Source organism: Astatotilapia calliptera, chromosome 17 (genome assembly GCF_900246225.1).
Source record: "Astatotilapia calliptera chromosome 17, fAstCal1.2, whole genome shotgun sequence".
NCBI lineage: Eukaryota > Metazoa > Chordata > Actinopteri > Cichliformes > Cichlidae > Astatotilapia > Astatotilapia calliptera.
The window spans coordinates 32,275,425-32,299,528 of NC_039318.1; the positions used below are offsets into that span (position 1 = coordinate 32,275,425).

The window sequence follows — 24,104 nt, forward strand, 5'->3', positions numbered from 1 at the left end:
AGTCAACAACTTTAGCGAGATGAGGGGGGATTTAATAAAGTAACGCGTGCATCTGTGAAGGACACATTAATGCTGAAAAACACGTACATGTTTTGGAGCAGTGTATATGCTCCAGTTGGCATGTTTTTCACGGGTGAACCTTTGCTTATTTCAGTAAGATAATGCTAAGACACGTTCTGCACTTGTGTATTACAACAGGAGGTAAATGTCTATGTGTGCTAAAGTGGGCTGCCTGCAGTCCAGACATGTTACTCACTGAAAGCATAAGGACCATTACTACCAAGAAATGTTCCTCAAATGAATATAGAAGAACACATTCTTGTTCTCCTCTTTCCAGGTTGCTGGACATCAAAATTCACTATTGCAAAATATAAGCTTTGGTACTGGTTAACATGTTAAGCTTACATGTGAAAGATCCCTGGTTCGATTCCCCCTCAGGGTTTCACAAGGTAGCGTATTCCTAGTGCTGGTCCTGGGCCTGGATAAATGTGAGGGTTGGTTCAGGAAGGGTCCAGCTTAAAATCTGTATCTAAGTAAAATATAGCTTTAAATTAATTTTACTTTACTACCGCTTGTATTTCTTAAAATTTTAGTGTCCCTGTAAAATATATGGCTTAGTAATAATTAAGGTTTTTTTCAGAGTGAAAGTGGGTACTTTTTTGTCGTGAAGTGGGTAATTAGTCTTCAGCGCCATCGTATCATGTTCCACTTGAAGCCCTTTTGTTCTTTCTTTTAAACTGTCACTCTTTTTATGTCATCATTTTTTTCCTCTTTTCTTTCAATCTTCTTGCTTCTTTGAAAGACTGAGTGCCTTAGCTGAGCATGAGTAATTACACTCGCTAAGCTTAAATATATATTTGAAGTGGATTAAAAATCCATTTTCTGGAGTAGAGTAAAGTCCACTTCAGTAATGCTGAAATTATATACTTAACAGCAGCTTCGGAATTCATGATGCATCACAAATGAAATGTGAATTTATCCAAACTCAACCCAGCAAGAGAGGACACAGACAAAGCTATATTTTTCTCATAACCACTTATGTTGTTGCCTAAATCAACAATTTGGGTTTTCTTGCAATTTTGAGGGATAAAGGCAGTCAGAGGCTTCGACCACAGTGCCTTTATGCTTCTAATTTTCTACGTCTGCAAGTGCATTTGCTTGCATCAGTTGTCTTTTAGGAAAATCTCGCAGTGGCAGCTCGCCAACGTGTCTCTCACTGTCTGGTCACATGCATAAACAGAGACGCACTCATTTACACAATCTGGCTGGCAGAGAGCCATTTTGCTGCTTCCCTCTGTGCTGGTGGTTTGTGTGTGTGTGTGTGTGTGTGTGTGTGTGTGTGTGTGTGTGTGTGTGTGCGTGCGCGTGCACGCACGCGAGACCAGATGGGGGGGTCTGACCCGTTGTCTCAATACCACGCCAACACCATCATCCCCTGTGCACCATGGCAGCTTCTTTGTGTTCAGTACAGACTCCTTGTCAGGCTTTCCAGAAGGACACGCACGCACACGCACACGCACACACTGCGTTGTACTGTACTGCGCTCACGGCCCATGCTGTGGGTTCTGATGCTGTTCGACACCAAGATCGCACATCACAAACCGTCTTATACGCTCATATTTCGCTCCTCAGAAGTTGAATTTTACTTATATAAATGGTAAATGGCCTGTATTTATATAGTGCTTTTCTAGTCCCTAAGGACCCCAAAGCGCTTTACACATCCAGTCATCCACCCATTCACACACACATTCACACACTGGTGATGGCAAGCTACATTGTAGCCACAGCCACCCTGGGGCGCACTGACAGAGGCGAGGCTGCCGAACACTGGCGCCACCGGGCCCTCTGACCACCACCAGTAGGCAACGGGTGAAGTGTCTTGCCCAAGGACACAACGACCGAGACTGTCCAAATATATATATATGGTTAATCCTTCAAGCTCGGGTCCTCTACCAGAGGCCTGGGAGCTTGAGGGTCCTGCGCAGTATCTTAGCTGTTCCTAGGACTGCGCTCTTCTGGACAGAGATCTCCGATGTTGTTCCCGGCCTGAGACAATGTTAGCAGAACAAACTTTTATTAAATCAGCTCAGCTGAAAACATCCGACACTGGACATACTTAGCTTGACAAAGCTACCCCCTAATTCAGAGCAAGCTGGTGGCTCAGTCACAGTAAAAATAGGGCCAATTGTAACTTGTGGTGATTAAATGGTTGCCCAGAGCTTGAGGATGTTGCACACTTACAACCACTTTGATTACAAAGCAGTTGCAAAGGTCAGCTGATCGGAGGCAGCCTTTCTGTAAGCAGTCATCTGGACCTGGACTGATTGCAATCACTCTCAGAGAGATTCCTCTCTAATTTAGAAATGACAGATCGCCAACATGTTGCCATCAGTCTGAATGATTCTTTGTGGATGAGCATGAGGGGACTTGACTCAGCTGGCCGGTTGTACTCTGGTTATATTCCTATAGAACAGGATGTTGTTGAGTGCAAATGTAATGTAAAAGCAACAGATATGTGATTTTTAGATTTCTCACAGTTATTTGCTGCAACAATTAATTGCCTGAAACAGACTGCATGCAACTGCCAAGTTGACCTCATTTAATCGCAGACTGATATCAGACTGACTCTGTCTTATGGCAACATTTATGGCAGGTTTTAGGGACAGTGCTGGTATGATCAAGTGAGATAGGTTTATCCTTTTGGATAAAACCTATACTGACAAAGTATAATCCGCAATAAATCACAATTTATGTCATTCCGGCACGTCGCAAAATGCTAAAAATCGCAATAATATTATTTGCTCTTGAGTGTTTTCAATGTGCCCTTTCATGATTTCTCAGCGCCACTTGCTATTCAGTGTTTAGATTACTTAAGGTCTAAGCTTTCCTCTTCTCCTTTGTTGTCGGGCTTTTAAAACGTATATTTTGATGTATTTATTTATTTAGTACCAACTTACAAGGTGGTGACAGTTCATTTATTTAGCAGTTAACACCTCAGTTGGAACACCCCCCTCCCCTTCCAGCCGTCCGCTCATTGGAAGAGCGCACAGCTCCTAATGCCATCATCGATATTAGGAGGGGGAACAGCAAGAGCCCAGAAGGGAGGGAAATCGGCCATTTACGTTATGTTAATGTGAGTGGTGATAGAGGGAGATAAGGTCCCACTGGGGGATGTTGGTCCCCTTGGCTCGGGCGATCAACACGCTGCAGCTGCGAGGCTGTGAGCTGGTGGCGAGGGAAGGGTGTTGAAAAGAAGGGAGACCTTGTTTGAGTCTGTGTTTGCAGGAGTGGCTGTTAATTGGCATTTGGGGTTTCAACAATAGAGCACTAATTAGGAAAAGCGGGCGCAAAGTCTCATGTCTAATGCATAGGAATCTGTCTCCATATGGCCGGATAAATGGCCTGGAAAGTTACAGAGGGCAGCTAATGAGGAACAACTGCATTCAAATCAAATTGGTCCTCAACTGGTTCCTTCCAGTATGGCTGAGAAAAGGAAAACTTTACTGAAGGAATACATTTATAAAAAATCATAAGCATTTGTATAATTAATAATCAGAAGCCTAATTAACTCAAACAAGAGCACCCACTGCCCTACATATACAAAACACAGAATTACAGTAAGAGAAGCTGCCTCTTATTTACATCACTGCAGAGCCCAAACAATTTTGAGCTTGTAGCAGGAGCTTTTAATACCTCTGACAGTTACAAAACATCCCAATCGATCGTATTTGTATGCACTGCGGTCAAGCTATATGTGATCTTTTGTGGCGTGTTCTGCTCTCGTTTGAATGAGCCTACTGTAGCGTGCTCTGCTAGCCGTGCCAATGACTTGGCTCATTGTCAGGCGTGGGTGCATTACAAGGTTTTCTCTCTGCTTATCGGAGGACTGTGAAAGTCACCTAACTGGATTAGCCCTCAGCTCGCCTGCCAGGATGAGAGGGGCCCAGTAGGATGCCTCCGCTGCCTCTTTTACACAGTGTATACGAGATATAAAGGACAAAGTACAAAGAGAATGAAAAGGCGATCAGTGTCTGTCCTTTCTGTCTTTTTGCGTGACATTCACTTAATTTCCCGCCTGAACAGAAATGGGCGTGAGGGGCATTTGAGGCAAGACTCGGAGACGGTTCATTCCAGATTATGAGGCAATTTTTTGGTTATGCAGAGTTCGTGTTCCACTGTGAGAGATATCTCACGAATTCCTTGAGGGGATTTCTTCAGCTTTGGCCCAAGGGTTCGCTCTGATTAAAAGTTGAAATGATTAGATGTTGGGAAAGTTTGATTTAATCATCAATGGCGTATAAATGTCCATAGACAGACGTAAGGTCGCCAAGAAACATTTGACCGCGAAAAAGTTCGTTCTATGAGTTTGAGTTTGAGTTTGTGGCCAGATGTAACGGAATTCCCTGTGGGTGTTCCCAAGACTTGGCAGTGATGAGAATTCCGTGAAAGGTCGTAGTGACCTTCAAATTTCACCTTTTTTTTTTTACCTCTTAGTTCTTGGCTATATGCCAGATTTTAACATCATCCATCTATCTATCAGGTTATGGGAGCAGACTAGCAGAGCTGCCCTCTCCCAAGCACACTTAGAGGTGTTGTCTCGCCAACATATCCTGGGCCATGACCTGGACTCCTCACCTATAAGGCACATAGGAGGCATTCTGCTCAGGCATCCCAACCACATCAACTGGCTCCTTTCAATAGGTCTCTACTCTGAGCCCTGTAAAAAAGACTGAGCTCCTCACCACAAATGCACATAAGAGATAAGGGCATTGCAGGAGCTTTATAACCTGAAATAGTATAAATTCTATATACAGTGTTTTTCACAAGTTTTCTTTTTCTCTCTTGGTCCTCAGCACAGCCCTGTGACAGCCAGAAGTTTTATGCCATCTAGTCTGGCAGTTATGATTGAGTTATGATTTTTTGATGAAAGCCTAGTAACTGTCTTTAAATGTGTCAGAGATAATCCATAATATGCAGCAAAGCACTTTCATTCAGCCACATGTGAATGTTCTTGTTAGATATTTTACAGGCATTCTGTTTTGGGGATTTTCTTCAGCATCTTTCTCCTAAACCTCTATCCCTCTGCCTCTGAACCCTTTCTGCCTGTTTTTCTTTTCCCTTTTCCCGCCTCATATTCTGTTTCACGCAGCTTCAGTGTGAAGTTTGAACTTTGAAGTGATTTCTCCAGTGCCCACTGTTCTGCACTTGACATTTTTTGACATAGTGTCTAATCTTTATTCTGTTTCTGTTAGCAAAAACTTGGATACTGTTGTTTACTGTGACACTCAGCCATCACTCCTGACCACATTTATCTCTGTGTGTGTTCCCTGTCTCTGTCTGTCCACTTACTTGTACAGTGAAAGGTTCTTTGTAAGGTTGAATAAGAGCGGGCTGCCCAAGTCACCAGAGAAGACAGAAAGACAATGCACGCTATTTGTGGTGAGTAGTTAACACGGAATTTTGTTAAAAAAGATTTACTGGGAGCAATTTAAGGCTATTTAAAGCTAACTTAACTCATGCACTGTTATGCTGAAAAATAAAAGCAGTGTCAGTGCTCTTCAGCTTGTTCACAGTAATTGGATCGGACGCTTAAATATGTTTTCCTGCATCGTTTGTCAGGATTTGGGAAGCAGTGATCTACGAAAAGATGTCTACATCGTTGTGCACATCATAAGAATAGGTAGGAGTAGTGATATTTCTTCTTTATTCTCCTGAGTACTACTCACGTTCTTAAAAATCTCTTTCATTTTCATACTGTTCTTACCGTGGATACCTTTGTGTGTCTGTGCAGGGAGGATGGGAGCAGGAGAGAAGAAGAACCAGTGCAACGTACAGTACAGGCGGCCGTTTGGCTGTGCTGTTGTCAGCATTGCCGATCTACTTACTGCTGACTCTAAGGATGACCACCTGCTAAAGGTTTATACGTAAGTGACTGTAAAGAACTATTATTTAGGAATTCTTCTTTCTTCTAAACACTGAACCAGTGCTAAAGTTTTGTTCAGCATGATGTGTCGTTTCCTTATTCATTTTCTTTCCAAAACTTTTTTGTTTTTGGAAAGCAGAAGTGATCACATATGCAGGTGAGGATGGAGTGCTAATTTCTCACTTACTGCTCACAAGACTGGTTAGCAAGCCACATGTATAGACTAAATGGATGCATTGCACAGACACCACCAAGTTTTTTTTGTATGTTAATCTACATAATACTTACCTGTGAATCATTCAGGCATAAAAAAACCCCCAAAACAAACAAACACTTGATTCAAGTGATGAATCAGTGTATTGTCCACGCATAGAAGACAAATTTAGCAAAGAACCAATTTTAAATTAGATTGTTATTCACTGTTACTTTAAAAAGTAAAAAAAGGAACACAAAATTCCTCCCATTTCTTTAATTAAATCAAAAAATTCTAAAGATGACACAATTTGAAAAGCATAAAAAGGTATTTTTGCTCCAAAAAGTTGATTACCTAAGAGCTATTAGTTGAAGGTTTTGCATGATATGCACAGTGTCCTCAAAAAATTTATGGAAACTGGACAAGTGCAGGACAAAATAAAGAGTGGCAGGGCTGAAAATCAATCTATAGCAGATGAACAACATGGAAGTCTCAAAGTTGCCATTCAGCCTTTTAAAAATCAGCAACACTGAAGCTCCAGCTGTGGTGTTTAAGGGTAATTTATTAAGCTAATGTAAGGCATTAAAAGCTTTACTGGGAAAAAGCGAGTGGGAGTCCTTTATCAAAGCACCTTATCAACAAGGCTGAAGCCCCCAGAAGTTGTATTAAAATATTCAGATGAACTGTTAACTTAGTTTGATAGCATGTTTACATGATAGGGGTTAATGAAGGCTGACGGCAGCTGACATTTTTTACATACAGGTGAACAAGGGTGAGACTAAAGGAGGGGCATGGGGCGTACTAGACCGGATTTATTTCAAGGTTCAACTTTCAGATTGAAAGTGCACACTTAAAACACGTGAGAACAAAAACCCATAAAGCCTTCCAAGAAGACAGAGTAAAGATTCATTTTTTATGTCTGAGTTTAGATTGCATATATGTCTTATTTTATTTAACTATGACTGTGCTTGAGAGTATTCATATAATTTTGGATTTAAGAAAATATATTTTTTAAAAATATTATGTAATATGGGACATAAATGCAAAAGGGAAACGTATTCAAGTAATCTTTTAGGTAAGTAGTAGTCTGAGTACACGAACATTAATCTGGACCAACAAAATTATGCACCTGTCCTTTTACACTTTAGATGACTGCAGTCAAGTCTATGTGATTCTCTCAGGGATGAAAAGGCATCTGTTGACATAGTAGTTTGACCTAAATTATAGCAGCATCAGAGTAACTGGCCAAATGTACTTTGCTCACAAGAACATGCAGCCACTTTCTTCACACCTGAGGCAACAACAGGTTTTAGTTGGACTAGCATGAAAGTTGTGACCCAATTGTTTTGTGAGTTGAGTCCAGAAAAGACGTCATTGAAAAGCTGATTTTTTTTTTTCTGTCATGCCACCGTTAAGCGTTAAATACACTCAACAAAAAGCAGCTTTTGGTCACATGTCACATATACAGTGAATTTCAAGAAAGTGGTTGGTCAGCGTAACAGAAACTCTGCTGCTTTTCAAGGGTAAAAGCACTTGTTACTTCAAACATTGTGGCTTGGATGGGAAGAGCAGTGATGATGCTATCAATTTCCAACAGCAAGCTTTTTCTACAGAGTGGGTTCATGGAGTTTCAAAGAGAGGTGTGCCTTTTTCACAAATGAAGAATTAATGCAAAAAATGCTTCTTGTTATATGAAGTGTAGGATTCAGCAGTTTTGGTTTTGCTCGGCCTAAGCACCATCAATCCTGACTCACTTTCAAGGATATTTACCGGACTCTTTCTGGAGCATTTGTGCAAATCTGCAGTAATTTTCTTTTTGTGTGTGTCCCAGGTGTAACACTGAGAGCGAATGGTCCCAGATCCATGAGAACATCATCAAAAAGGCCAATTCTAGGTACAACTTGTCTGGATCCAACACTGGTGAGAACCCCATTTGCTTAACTCATTGCTTTTAATTTCTCACACCTACACAATCATGTAGGTGGTTTAAGCCATCAGACAACAGGGGTGGGAGGGGTTCAGCACTGCATGTGAAGTTCATCATGTTCCGATGACAAAATGAGCAGCGCAGTTGCACATCTTGCCATGTATTACTCAGTTTCCGGTCATTCTCAGTAGCTATCATGTGGGAGTTAAGTTCTTTTCTGTGGGAGTGGATTAGTCCTTACATTTCTGTGTCTGCAGGGAATCTATGTATTCAGCTAGTTTGTATTAATAGCTCAAATTTCATCATGCTGATCAGCAGAATCAGTGGTCTCCCATAGCAACAAGTTGGTGGAAAATGAGAATGTTGAGTCTTTCAAAAACATGATCGCTCTGCAATGCGATCAATACTTTGGTGGACTCTAGATTAATACTGATTAATACTAGTTACATTTTGCTTGAAGAAGAAACTTGTTGATTGATTACAGTGAGGGGAGCGTGAAAAGGGGTGCAAACTGTGAAGCAAGAGGGCATAAGCACAAATTAAACAGAGCTGGCTAATTTGCAGCTGCTTGCATCAGTGTGTACAAACAGCTCTTGGCAGTCACGGACTGCTCATCAGAAGTTTCCGTTATGTAGCCGAGAAGCTCCAGGAGGCCGCTACTTTCTCAGTGAAAATAAACACTATGCGTGTTTCCATCTCCTAACGCCTGCTTATACGTTATATATGGAAATATGGAAACGAGATCCGATCTGCTGAGTCAGCACCCCATTCCACCTGCCCTCAGAGAACCAATAATTGCTCGAGGTGAGAATAATCCCGTACAGGCGAGAAGAGGATGCTGTGACACGAAATCACTTAACACCTTCTGCATGATCCGAGCCGTGTTTTTATTTAATTTTTTTTATTTTTTAACACCAACAACAAAAGTTGTCCCTCTAAAATGAGTACTGTTTAATTTCTCTTAGTACAAAAATATGAATATTGAGCAAGCATTTCATTCTTTTAGCTACTTACTTTGGTTTTCTAATCTCATATTGATCTCTATAACAGCTTTTATTTTCTACTCACTACTCCTGCTTCTCCTGACTGGTCATATTATCATAGATAACTCCCAGCCACGCACAGAGATCAGATTTAATAACAGATTATGCGCACTGATAATGTTCTGTATTGTTGCTGTTCAACTTCCACAACCTTTTGGCAGTTATCACTGCAGATGCGGCACAAGCTTCTTGATGCCTGCTGGATAAATGTGACATTTTCATCTTTACCTTTTGCTTTTTTCTGTAATCAGGGGCAATTATTCGCACTCATTGGTAAACACATTGTTACTGGCAGAAGACAGCGTGTTGCCTGACTTTGCAGGGTTCTCTCAAAACATATCCGTCATGTAAGTGTTTGCTCGAGGCTTTCTTTTGACAGCAATATGCAAAGCACACAGACGCACTCACACAAGCACGTGCAAGTGAATGATTTTAGAGTTCAGTCCCCTGTTTTGGCTGCAGTGCAAAGTTTATCACAAACGCTTGAGTATTAGCTGTTGAATTGCTGTCAGATGAAGACACTGATGGAGCTGTGGCTGATGGCTGATTAGCCTCAGTGTTTTTTCTTTCAAAGGGTATTAGAGGAGGGCTGCAGGGTTTTTTCTTTTTTTTTTTAATGCTGGCATGCATAATTAAAGTCTGTTTGTTCCAAAATTACATTTCTGCCACTTAACTCACTGTGACATTGATCTTATGAAACAGAAGAGGGAAAAAACCCCTTTAATCACAACATAGAGGTAATAATTTAAGTATTAAAGATAATGAGCTCTGGATATTAAGTGTCATATATTAATTTACTTTACTTAGATGGTGCTCTTTTTAACTACTATCTCTGTAATTGCATGTCTTTCACTCACACACCTGCCTTTAAGACTAATGCTCTGGTGACAGGTTTTAACAGCAGTTAAAAAGATATACCTAATAAAGTAGCCAGCGAGTGTATACTTAGTATATTAATGTGTGGAGCAACAACTTTGAATGTAACACAACATATTCCAGGAAGCAGTCCAGTTGCAGTGATTTCTTTCTTTCTGGGCTCCTTCTACATTCAAAGAATTATACAGAGCATCACTCACAACAGATTTCACTGGGGCATATCCTCATCTAAAAAGTCAATTCCTCCCAGAAGGCAATTATTCTGCCGCGGAGCGACATTGCAGAATAGATAACAGAACAGAGTTGCGTGCCAGGCTGCGTCAACAAATGTGAAAACTGGAGGGAATGTTTCATCTTCTTAGTGTGTCCCTGTAAAAGCAACCATACACGAGCTATGGAATGTCACGCTGTATTTATCATGGACCCGTTGTTCTTTTCAATATTTTCTGTCAAATATATACTGCTACATTAATGAATGCCCATATCAAACATGCTTATTGTTTAAAGTAATAGTAATTAGAGGTGGGTTTTGATAATCGATTCATCGGTTAAAATCGATTCTGGCTTGGATAACGTGATATCGATTCATTAAAATCCTGAATTGATTTTTTTAATATAAATTTATTTTGCCCGAATCTCAGTTTCGACAACCACCAAACAGCTAAAACAGTAAATGAGAGCAGGTACACGGATTCTGCACAAAGACGTAAACACAAAGCGCGAATCAGTGAGATGTGGCCTTTCTCACCCGACGGCACGGACACGGTCGGGGCTGAAAGCCGACAGCTCGCTGATTCTGATGTTTCGGTGGGTCCGCGCTTTGTGTTTACGTCTTTGTGCAGAATCCGTGTACCTGCTCTCATTCTAGAGCTGTTAGTTTGATCGCTCTCCAAACAATATTGACCGAAAAGAAAAAGCAAAAGAAAAAGAAGATCCAAACTAAGCTTCACATAAACATCGTCATGAATTCCCTCTTACTTTTGCTGTTTTGCTTCCACCATGATAAAATCACACTACATGCACAGCTCTCTCTCTCTCTCTCTGTATACTTCAAGAACAGTTTCCCGTCTAAAAATCTGTTTTCTTCATTATTCGCTTGCTTGTTACGCACAAGTCTACCGTTGTTTACAGCGCTGTTGGCCGCTGTTTTTTCCCCTTTTACTTACTTCCGAAAAGAAAACCTAATTTCTGCCGTTCAATAGGCTACTGAACAAATTTAAACTTTTTAAATTTATGCAAAACGCTTAGCTGTGTCTCTAATAAAATCCCAGGCCAGGAAAATCACCTTCATGTTTTTCTGTGTTTTATCTTCAGCTACTTTGACACAAAGGCATCTGCTGTGATGCTCACACCTTTGATAAAGTCTTGCGAGTGTCAGCTTCCTTTTTATAGATACAAAAATATGTTAATGTACTGATCTGAATTATAATATTTCTGACTGTCTGAGGCAAAATTTCACAGATTCAAATTGAATTGAATCGAATCGAATCGAATTGAATCGAATCGTGGATCGAATCGGGGCCTTGTGAATCGGAATCAAAGCGATTCTAGAAATCAGTGACGATACCCAGCCCTAATAGTAATACAATCTCATTATTACAAGTAGCATTTACAAGGTATCCCTTTAATACTGTAAAAATCATTTTGTTTATGTGGGGCAACCAATCAAAAGAAGGATTTATTAAAGGCAGAGGATGGAAAACAGCTTCTTTTCTGACAGTGGATGAACTGAGGATGAACCTTGTGTAAGTTAAGGTGTAAGGATCATGCGAAGCCACTGTTCTAGAAAGCACGACAGTAAAAACACGGCGTTGAAAATGAGCATAATAGATCCCCTTTAAGAACTACAGTTTATTACACTTAGTGTCAGGAGGGCAATTAAAACAAGTGTGCTGCAGAGTGAGATACACATAATGTGGATTTGTGTGCATGTTTATATATTTGTGCACGATTCCATGTGTGTGTGTGTGTGTGTGTGTGTGTGTGTGTGTGTGTGTGTGTGTGTGTGTGTGTGTGTGTGCGGATCATGATTTGTGTCTCACTGTGTTTTTCTCCTTTAAAACTGAACTGGCAGTATGCCAGAAGTCTCTTATTAGCAGCCAATTAGCAAGGGGGAAGATGAATACACTGCCCCGAAAAATAAGAAGAACACCAGGCTGTTTTCTGCAGTAAAGTGGAAGAGAGACGGGAAGACTTGGAGACTTATTTTGTTCTCCTAGAGCCTAATGAGTATTTTTTTACCCGTGTGTTTCAGGGTCGGCCGTGCTTTTTGGGTAATTGAATTCAAAAGACAAGAGAGGGTACTGATGAACAAAGATTTTGTTTGCGTGTACCCAGTAACCTGTAAGAGGGATTTCATAAGAATCTGGCTCTGTGTGAGTCAGGTCAGGTAGATAATTCAGCTCCCACCTCCACACTGCGAGCGTAGGCAGTGACAGAAGAGGCTGCGACGACTCAACTGTTTTTGTTTTTGCAGCTTTTTTATATTTATTTATTTATTTTTTTAATTTTTTGTGAAGAGGCAGGTCCGGTGGGCTGAGGGCAGCAAAGGTTGAGAGTGATTTTGTTATACTCAGCAACGTGTACCATTCAGGAATAGTAATTTGGCCCCGCAATAGCCTTTAAAGCCTGACTGTGTGTGTGTTCGTTTATATGAGCCCAAGACTGAATCAGATTTGGCAGATTAGGGTATAAAAAAGAAAAAGATAAAAAAAAGGTCTCCCCTGAACTAAAGAGGACTCTCCTTTTCATTTCTGACTAAGCCATTGTGCCCCAATGAACACACTATTGATGGACTGTATTATTTTTGAATTATTTTGACCAGAAGACCAAGTAATGTATTATGCAGTGAGATTGATGGGTCAGGGAGGTTTACAGCCTAAAGCCAGCGCATTCAAAGTCACGAAGGGCACTCTCTTTCAACCTGGCTAGATCACCATGGTAACAATATGGGAACTAAAATAGCTAGCTATATACTAGCTATAAAGAATCTTTTTCTGGGGTAGTGTGTTTATGCATACGGACCTCTCAAACCAAACTGGTTTTATTTATATAGTGCCAAATCGCAAAAACAGTTGCCTCATAGGTCCTCATAGACACTACAATAATATAGAGAAAACCCCAACAATCAGACAGCCACTGATGAGTGACCACTTGGTGACAGCGGGAAGGAAAAACTCCCTTTTAATAGGAAGAATACCGGTCCCTCAAATGACCGCAGGGGCAGCCATCTGCAGGACCATTGTGAATGAGGGGAGGGCGACAGGACAAAAGATACACTGTGGAAGAGAGCCAGAGATTAACAATAAGTAATGATATAATGGAAAGTGGTGTATAAACACAGAGTGTATCCATAACTATGTTGTAAGTAAGATCATGAATGAGGCTGTGCAGTTGCAATAACATGCTGTCAGGAATTTCCATGCATTAAGTAAAATGAACTTACTGCACAACGCTAACACTAGAGCAAGTCTCTCTCTCTCTCTCTCTCTCTCTCTCTCTCTCTCTCTCTCTCTCTCTCTCTCTCTCTCTCTCTCTCTCTCTATAGAGAGAGAGAGAGAGAGAGTTTATTACAGAGAAATGGCTCTTTCCAAAATAAAAGCTATACTATACGCTTCTTCTGGGCTATATTCTCAGCAGCATATTGTAGCGGGTCAGGGCTGTTCGGGGTTCTGTTTGTACAGTTATGTTTTGTTTATGTTGCCATAGTGACGGGTGACGCCCTCTCGCTGCGACGGTGTGTCCTTCCGGGGTCAGAGGGCGCCCTGTGTGTTGTTGTTGTTGTTGCTGTGCGGTTGCCGCGCTGAGCAGTTAGCTAGCGGCAGTGTTCTTTTGCAGATGTCAATAAACGGCTGTGCTCCCTGGCTAGCTCACGGGAAGAAAGACTAAACGACACCTCCGTCTCCTCCTTGTCTGAGCTCGCCACATTGGTGTCAGAAGTGGGATGATGGTGGCACCCCATGTTCTGACCCGAGTGACTTTTCCCCCGCCGGTCGTGACCGGCCGGTGCGCCAAAAGAAGGCACCTGGACATTTGTAGGACTTTGTGTGGGGTAATGGGGTCGTCGGGGACAACTGACCCCTTAGGTGGGGGCTATGTAGCGGGTCAGGGCTGTCCGGGGTTCTGTTTGTACAGTTATGTTTTGTTTATGTTGCCATAGTGACGGGTGACGCCCTCTCGCTGCGACGGTGTGTCCTTCCGGGGTCAGAGGGCGCCCTGTGTGTTGTTGTTGTTGTTGCTGTGCGGTTGCCGCGCTGAGCAGTTAGCTAGCGGCAGTGTTCTTCTGCAGATGTCAATAAACGGCGGTGCTCCCTGGCTAGCTAACGGGAAGCAAGACCAAACGACACCTCCGTCTCCTCCTTGTCTGAGCTCGCTACAATATTAAACATATCAGGTCCCCATAAGGAGAATCATGTGCTAACGGCTGTCTAAATGACTCGGGTAAAGTTTGTAGCATGCATGTGTGTTGTTTTTGTCTACTTCCACTTGTCTTTGCACTAGGATGATGTCGGTGTAAATGTGCAGTCGTATTCGTTGTGTTCCCACTAGTGCTGTCAGCGTTAATCTCGTTGAAATGACGTTAACGCCACAACACGGCAAATCTCCGTTAACGAGCTACCCCTGATCGCCCCGTGCTTAGACGGCCAACGAGTTAACGAGCTAACTGCGCTAACACACTAGTTCCCACCCATGTAATTGAGCATTGCGTGGCACATCCAACATACTGTTTTACTTTAGTCCATGACGCGCTTACCTTCAGTCATACGTCACATGAAAACCAAAATAATTCCAAACGCTAGATCTGAATGAGGGTGGGGGAGGTTCAATTTGCCATGTTACAAGGAGAGCTTAACTTCTGTCTGGCTAGCTTGCCCTGCACTCTTCCTTCTGACGATGCTGTCTGTGTTGAGCGCTCAGTGGATCTGCGCTTGACAGTGCAGCCTAGGCGGAGTAGTCGAACGCAGATTCAACACAGACAGCATCGTCAGAAGGAAAGTTGATAAAATAAATTACAAATTTTGTATTGTTCATACATATGCGTACCGAACCGAAAGCACTGTATCGAACGGTTCAATATCGATACGAGTATCGTTGCACCCCTAATATATATGTATATATACATATATATGTATATATACCAAACGACACCTAATATATATGTATATATACATATATATTATATATGTGTATATGTGTGTGTATATATATATATATGTGTGTATGTGTGTGTGTGTATATATATATATATGTGTGTGTATATGTATGTGTGTATATGTGTATGTATATGTATGTGTATGTATATGTATATGTGTATATATCTATATATCTATATATCAGAAAATCTTTAATGAATTGGTTAATTTCACTTGGCCAAGTATTTTTGTTGTTGTTGTTTTTTAAACTTCATTATGAAAACTGATTGGTCTTGTTTAGCATCATTTTTAAACATATCGAGTTTGAAGCTCTAATGTGCAGCTATAATGTGAGAGATTAGCAATAGATTCATATTTGAACTACATTCATCACATTTGCTCAGGACCTGTGCTGTAATTTGCCAGAACCTTCATATGTCTCCCCAACCTGTTCCCTCTGTTTGAAATGAGTAGGTTCTTTTTGTGCTGAAGAAGAGTCAAACAACCTCTTTTTTATGAACATGCCTGAATCAAAAGCCCAGGTTAACAAAGAAAGCTGACTGACCATTTGTGGTTACCTCTGACTGGGTTTTAGGATTTGTCCATTCAGCAAATGAAAAGAAGATCTGTCTACGTCAAACTTTTGTATTGTGCCCTAGGCTGTGCATTTATACATAGGTCTATGTTTTTTTGTTTTGTTTTGTTTTGTTTTGTTGTTGTTGTTGTTGTTGTTACATACAAAGCGGAAAATACAATATGCTTGGTCGAAGTGAAATTAAGACTGACTTGAGTTCAGTTTTACAATAATAAAGCAATTACAGTAATTTTCAGTTGTAATGAAAAATCTAAAGCCCCTTTCACATGTGCTCTGCAGCCCCGAGTAAGCCAGCCAACAGAGGAACATGTGGGAACACAAATAGAAGGCAGTATTTATCTATTTCACTGCTTCCTGATACAAAGTCAGTAGATTGCACTGATGGTCAAAAGCACAGCTAATATTCCGGTGCTTTGACCTGTAACGTACCCTGTATTTCCACTAGCACGAATGCATCGGAAGTAGACTCTTCGTGATGTGCGCCACAGATGAACTTCACGCAACTTTGAATAAGGTTGTGTGAAGTTCATGTGTGAAACAGCTTAGCTGCGAATTTTAAGGGAAAAAGTTGCATTACTCCTGCAATCTATATTTGTATTGATACCCGTCTGTAGTAACAGCACTGACTGGTTTTGTCTACAAATTCACCAACTCACTGTTACACTTGGTAGACAGCTAAAGCAAAAGTAAGATACAGTAATGGATGCAAGTGATGACCTGTTTAAATGTGTGTGTATGTGACTGTTTGGTTTTCATACATGCAACTGTCACTTATCTCTGGTATCATTTTAGTTATGTGGTTTACAAGTTTCGTCTACTGTAATAAAATGGGTTGTCACTTTTTGATTACGCTGTTATCTCAGCGATACAACATTGCTCACTGTTTACTGTTTGGAACAGGATTATGATGCAATGATATTATAATATGCTGAAATCCTATATTGAATGCTATCATTATCTTATTTATAGGCCTGACAGTGGCTCTGCAGCTTGTCCACAGTGACATAGAGCAAAAGTGAGATGCAAATGCTTAACTAAGGGTTTAAAAACCAAACTCAGATCTCAGATAGAACCCAAACTTCTGAGATTTGAAACACAAATTGAGAAATTTCTCCACAAATAGTGACGTAGTTGCAGCAGCGTGGCAGTTTAACATAAAAATGTCGCTTGACAAGTTTGCTTTATATCTATGAGTATAACCAGAATATAACCAGCTAAGTACAAGGTTGGAAAGAGACACATTGCAGTGAGTTGCAATTGTCAACACAGTCCGACACCTGAATTAAACTTTTGAAGAGAATCTGCATAGATCCTACGACGTAGCCTGTGCAAGTGGCAAACACCACTTGTGACTGCACTGATGGTGACATTTGGAAACGTTTCTAGGAGGGTGCATGTCATGTGCATGTTACATTGGAGGGTTTCAGAATGGTTTGTGGTTATAGTGTACCTGCAGCACAGATTTAACACTAAAGCATAAATCCACTGGGACTCGGATTGATTGCAATGTGTGAACAACCTGTCTGTATGTATGATTTATAGGGCAGTTATTTCCAGTGTGTCTGAGAGTGATTGCACTCAATCTGCGTCAGACTGCAATTGTTTGGAGGCAGGTTGCTTCCCACCAGGCGACCTGTACACGTGTGATTGAAAATGGTCAACGGAGGTTAAAGGAGTTGCATGCTCAGCCTCTACAGTCAGTTTACCAATGCAAAAAAAGAGTTCAGTGCAGTTGTGGTGCAACCACTGATTGTTCTTAGTTACAAGGAAGTTATCGTCCTATTTTTACGCTAGCGTGACTGAACCACTAGGCATGCTAATCTGGTGAACACTAATTTTTAAAGTTTGTTCAGGTAAGAATGAGCTGAAAGTACTAGAAAATAGTAAGTAATTTAATTGTGTTAAAATAGAATGCACAATGAACTGACATATCGAAAGAACAGCTACACTTTTTAAGGAGGTTGAGAGGTTTTAATGTTTCATCTGAAATGATGACTCTCTTTTATAAAAGTTTTATTGAATCTGTTTTAACTTTCTGTATCATTGCTTGGTACGGTAGTATGTCCATGGATAATAAGACCAGACTTAACAATCTGGTTAAAGTGGCGGGCAAGATTTCAGGGAGGTCTCAGGTCCAGCTTGTGGACTTTTATAACAGGCAGGTGCTGAGGAAGGCAACTTCTATCCTGTTGTGTTCAGATCATCCTCTCTTTAACGATTTTCAACTGCTTCCATCAGGTCGTCGTTATAAAATGACTGCAGTGAAGACAAAGCGACACAAATTGTCATTTGTACCTAGTGCTATTATCTTAATTAACAACACTAAATTGTAAGTGTTGTTGCCATTGCACATTGCACTTTTTTCGATGGAATATCTAGGTTGTTTTATCAGGCTTATATTATATTATAGTATTTTTTTAATGAGTGTACGTGATGTGTTGGCTGTATGTTTGTTGTTTGTTTTGACATACTGCGAATCAATTTCCCATCAGGGACAATAAAGTTACCATTGACCATTGACCATTGACGCTGAAAGCTTTTGCCTTGCTGTACTGTCATATGTGGCCTTTGAAAATTACCCAGAAGACACCGTTTTAGAACCTGTTTAAATAGGCTTCACGTAGGCACTTTCTACAGGTAACATTATCACAGACGCAACATACATATTTTATGCTTTCAACGTGCTATTCATCTCTTGTACTTCTTCTTCTTTTTCTCTGCTTCTGTAAGGTAGTGTAGTCCAGTGTGTCTCTACCCAGTTTGCAAACAAGTCACGTCTCTTTGTTGACTCTCATTGACTCAAACCTCTTACAGCTAATGAACCATTTCACCACTGCCTCCCAACTTTCCCCGAAACACGCACAACAATAATAATTGTTGTCGTCGTCTCGTCTCCTGCATATTCCCTTGCTGTGAGGCTGTTTATGTAGCTGCTTCTCTGGACAGGCAGAGACATCAAGGCGATGCGTTTTGAGCTCTAAATACAAGCTGACGCTTTAATTTAGCTCTGCTGACATTTGGAGTTATTGCATAAGGATATTGAACTGAGACGACAGCCATCATGTAGGATTTCCTCTTAATAAAAAAAGAGCTGCGGGGTGACTCGCAGACTGTTTGCATTACTTGTTTATATATGTGTGGGTGTCTGCTTGCTTTCTATACATGTAAGTGTCATCACTGACAGGTGTAATGGTTTGCAAATCCAGTCTGCTGGAATAAAACTTGAGATGTGCTCTTGTGAACGTGCTATTTTCGTCCAGCCTTAAAGTTGCTAACTGTATATGGTTTGGAATATGGTTGTTATATATTTTGAGCTTTGGTGAGGGGTAAGAGATGATAAATTGATGAGAACATGATATTTCATTAATGAATGTTATCACTCTCTGATTTTTAGGTCTGGCAGTGGCTTTGCAGCTCCTCCATGGGGATATAGATCAACTAAGACGGGAGTACATGGTCCTTTTCACCCGTGGTGTGTCAATCACCAGGAAACTGGGCTTCTCTGATGTCATCATGCCAGGTAGGATACCACAAACCAACATTACTTTGTAGGTCTCAAAGCAGTTGTTGTCAAAGTGGGGCCGGGGGACTAATAGTCATGGTGTTGTGGAAAAATAAGTGCGCTGTGTCATTTAAAAAGGGCACATTTACAGTTGGGGGCAATTTACCTCTATAAAGCAAGATAACTGTGTCCATTACTCACTTCACGTTGTCTTTGGGTCAGTAGAAGCGCTTATTTGATGTGACACATCACATCAGTCTCTCATATAATCGCTCATTTCCCTCAGGGTGCAATGAACCATTTGTTGTGTAGCTTTGCTTATCGGCTGAGTCAAAACTAACTAAGAATTGTGTTTTTATTCTTATTTCGTTTTATTGCTGTTTTTCTGATCACGGGTGACAGAAGGGTCGTCTGTCGTTCCATTCATACACTCTTTATTTTCACGTTGAGTGGCTGTAATCCCTCAAAGCTAGCATTGAGCAAGGGGTCGAGAGTTTATTACAGCGAGAGCAGAGCTCACACGTATGTAGACTGTCATATACACACCAATGTCCGAGTCATCAGACAGTATTAGGCTGTTTAGCAGACAGCCAGGCCATAGCTGGATGATTTGAACAGTGCCCCCACCTTATTATGACAGAGGGGTTTTTACTGAGCACCTGCGCCTCCTAATGTTTTTTTCTGTCACACATAAACTGCTGCTGCTATTGGTAAAAACATATTTATTGTCTGTAAATACGGGGTTCCAATAACTATTGCACAGCCAGCAGGTGTGGGTAGACCTAATGCGTCCTATCATACGTCAATGTTTGTTACATAAAGTTTTAGCTGACAGACTTGAGACTGTTAACAGTATATTTTTTTTGTTTTGGTACTCTGTTTTGTATTGTATTTGTTGGCCTGTCTCAAAATTATTATAGTTATTCTTATTATAGTTGTCGTGTTTACACCCAACATCTCTGCCTACTGCATGAATCGAGAGATATTTGAATTCCACCCTCACAAAGATGAATCATGCTGTTAAAGGTAGAGAGATGACACTTGGCTGCTTCTGTAAATGCACCTCGGGCTTAGCTGAATTGGGTCTTATCGCCTGGGTACCAAATACACAGCCACATGTTTATATGTACACACGCCCGGGGAAAAGTAGGGAAGGAAACTACTGGCTGAATTAGCTCTCTGAGGCAGCTGAACATAAGGGGACTTTTTCAACAGAAAAGCTGATGTCTTAAAAAAGCTAGATATGCTGTCTGGTCACACAGATATAGAGGAACCACATACTGTGGGCCCCCCCAGCGCCTCGCTAACAAAGATTTATGTACACCATCTCCTTTGTCTTTTTCTGGCTACCGGTACAAACCCTTAACGCTGAGTGCTCTCACCCTTTCTGCTTGTGCAAGTCTGCCCATGGGCAAAGGAGCAAAGGAGACTGCCTTTCCTCCTTTTTCCTCTTATTTCTCATTCCACGTTTTGTGTGCGATCTTTCCTCTCATTTTCTTTGTCACACACAAACAGACTCTTTTCTCCGTCCAGCTGCTCCCCCCACCGTCTCCACTTCCCCTTTTCCCATTGTACATTAAAAAAAAAAGTGTTCCTGTCGACCTTCCTGTGCTCTTTGTGTGTATGTGTGTGAGTGTGTACATATACTTGTATGTATAACGTTGGGGTGAATGTATATAGTCGAAATCATCATGAAGAAGAAGAAGAGTGTAGCGGTCTGATTAAGAGTAGATAATAAGTGCTAACTCTAATGATAGACACGACCACTGAAACCTGCCGAAGTTATTTGTCAAACCACATACATTTTTTTTCTTACTTACCCAGCACACTTTGCATTTATACTCCCCCACCACAGGAAACCGTATATGAATGGCTGCAGTCATTGAACAGCTGCAGTTATAACAAAGACAAAGATTATTTCTTCCTCAGATTATTTTCCCAGATTGCAGCACATGAGAAGCACAGAAAAGGCTGCATTTGTTGCAGGGTTGTTTATAAGTCAGATTTTTTAGCTTGAAGTCATACTGAACAATGATTATGCTCCCAAACAGTATGAATATGCACAGTTACCGTAAGCTTATGTCCTGGGATAGATTGATTAATAGGAAAGAGTGAGGGTTCTGTTCCAATTTGAATACACGTACATTATTTATTCATTTGTGCGATTTGTGTTTGTGAATCGTTTCATGTGCTGTCCTTGCTTCTGAGCCCTGGGGGTTGTGGCCCCCATGAAGGATAAAAAATAAATAAATAAAACTCAGAAATCATTAAAAAGCAAACAGAATAGCAATTATTAAATATCTGAAAAAAAAAGAAAGAACAAAACCCCCCCAGAATTAATACCTTCAGGCTTCCCCCCCCAAGTAAAATATTAAATACTGCTCACCTGTTCAGACATATAAGAGTAATAAGAAAATGGTATAACTGGTTGAAAGCCCAGTACATGTATTCAACCTCACGAGTCGATAATTCTTTGCTTTAACAAACAAAATCCACATCCTCCCCCTTTTACCCCCTGTTTTGACCTTTGTCAGGCTCAACCACAATGACAGTTTGACATGTTAAAATGTTATAACAATTACTATTTTCTTTTCTCGATTACTTAAAAATGCCAGTGTCCCCATCTCACGCACGCACACGCACGCACGCACACACACACACACACACACACACACACACACACACACACACACACACACACACACACACACACACACACACACACACACAAAGAGCAGTCTTTAATTGTTGAACATTCTGACAGCCAGATGTCATATTTCATGTCACCAGAAAATATATCATCAAATGCCACCTAATGTAAACGCTGTCCACCCCTGCCAGGAGGAATTACGCAGAGAATCTGCAGCGCTCTCATTAATAATGCTAGCTCATGTGCATAATCAATGCTTTGTTGCCTCTTTCCTGCAGGAGTGATGAGAAACGACCTTTACATCACACTGGAGAAAGGAGAGTTTGAGAAGGGGGGGAAGAGCGTGGCGAGGAATGTAGAGATCACCGTGTATGTGCTGGATATTGATGGACAGATCCTAAAGGTGAACACTGCTTTTGTGTCTTACTTAGCAAATATAAACAGTTTTGTTGCTAGACACAACAACTAAGGCTAATAGATTTAAATCCCTAACCAGTTGCACACTATTAAGGGAAAAAAAAAGCGTCTTTTTTGGAGCAAATCTCTTCATTTAAGCATTGCTGACCCAGATGAGGGCTAAGTGTCTCTCTAGTGTGTTGCCCATTTCTGGTGCAGCACTGTGACAGTCTGCCTCTGTGGTTTCCTGCACAGCCTAGGCCTTGGACAGAAAATAGAGTCAAATATAACCCTGCTGTCACTGCTGCTGCCACTACATGGCACGCAACCCCCATCCAAAACACATAAACACAAATGTAAACCTTGTCTTCCTCACTTTATTGCCTTTTGTTGGCTCTGGAAGGTTTACAACACATTTCGAGCTGATATATTAATTCACAATGTCCTTTTCGGTCTGCCTCGCCCTTGAGGCCATTCTCTTTTCTGACTTTTCTGTTGTTGTTTGGGAAACGTTAATATAATATAACATTCTTTATATCTTTCAGGGTCATGTGACAGCTGGCTCAGGTGAACCAAGTGTGGATGAGTACCATTCCTTGGTGTTGTATCACAACAACAGTCCCCGCTGGGGCGACCAGATCAAGCTCCCTATTCCGGTCGACATGTTTCGGGGGTCGCACGTCCGCTTTGAGTTTCGACATTGCTCCAGTAAGTGAAAATAGGTTTGTCGTTTATTTATTCAGGAAAGGTTAAGCGACCACATTTTTGGCAAGTTTTCGCACATTTTAATACACCGTCGGCTTGTGGTGTGAATGCGTGAGGAGCTGCATTCTTCACAGCTGAATACCTTGGGAAGTTGAAGATAAAGACCAGACATCCTGCACTGACTCCACTGTGCCCTGCAATTCCAGGCACATCACTGATAAACCTTTGAAAGAAGTATTCATTTTCCTTGCTTGCTTCAACCTACCAGCCCTCCAGCCTTGTGCCCACTCCACATAGACGGTGTCCAAGTGTTTAAGCTCTTTTTTTCGACTTTGGTACTGATACTAGTTTGTCCAACTTCTCATTTCCTAATGAGACAAAACTTTAATTATAATCAAAGTATGCCTCACTCCCTCTCACATTCTTTCTGTGCTTTGGGGAGAAGGCCGGGTCTCTTCTCTCATAACAAGTCGATATTATTATGCCAAGCCGTGAGGCTGTGTGGCTGTGTGCAGCAGATATAGTAGCCTTATTACTGCTGGCAGTGCTAGTATTCCCACCTAAAGGCTGCCTATTAAGATCCCAATTTAAGCCTGTGGTGACACCAAACTGAGGAGGCCATATTACACATGTTATAAGGGCTTCCAAATTCGGGGGCAACCTGCCTGCAAAATTCTGATTAGCACACACTCTCATTTTCAGTTAAGGCTTAATGGAAGGTTTGGTTTTCTGACTATGCCTTTAACTGCTAATTTGTTTTTGAACTCATTATTATCCAGTGTTGCTTCTAAATGGGGCTAATAGGAACAATAAGGACCTGCCAGTATAAGCTGTGCAATGCTTTATTAACTGGTTGTTTATACAGTACAATTCTGAACCAGTTGAATCAATTTACAAGAGAAGCTGTACCTTTTATGAATAAAACGGCATGTTACTGCGTGTGGGTCTTGCACTTATTTTTCTATTAATAATGTGAATTATTAAGCAGTTCCTTCCATTATAGAGCCTCAAAACTGCCATGTTTGGACTCTTTACAAAAAGGCAACCTGAGATAATTACAAACTGCGGCCACAAGAAGGCTGTAATTTAAAGGATGTTGCAAACAAGCAGTAACTTATAGTGGATGAATACTGTTTTATATATAACAAGAGTGACTGCTTTA

The 24,104-nt window shown here is 41.1% G+C and overlaps 1 protein-coding gene across 4 annotated transcripts in view; it reads left to right on the top strand.

Moving 5' to 3' along the window:
- The window catches only part of dock4b (dedicator of cytokinesis 4b), a 140,733-nt gene that overhangs the window by 55,975 nt on the left and 60,654 nt on the right, over positions 1–24,104 (top strand). For all 4 annotated transcript variants that reach the window (XM_026147369.1, XM_026147372.1, XM_026147370.1 and 1 more), the window contains exons 9-15: positions 5,358–5,439; positions 5,620–5,680; positions 5,792–5,924; positions 7,948–8,036; positions 19,084–19,209; positions 22,120–22,244; positions 22,783–22,945. In XM_026147369.1, the coding sequence (XP_026003154.1) occupies positions 5,358–5,439; positions 5,620–5,680; positions 5,792–5,924; positions 7,948–8,036; positions 19,084–19,209; positions 22,120–22,244; positions 22,783–22,945 (779 nt within the window). The remainder of the gene's footprint in view (positions 1–5,357; positions 5,440–5,619; positions 5,681–5,791; positions 5,925–7,947; positions 8,037–19,083; positions 19,210–22,119; positions 22,245–22,782; positions 22,946–24,104) is intronic.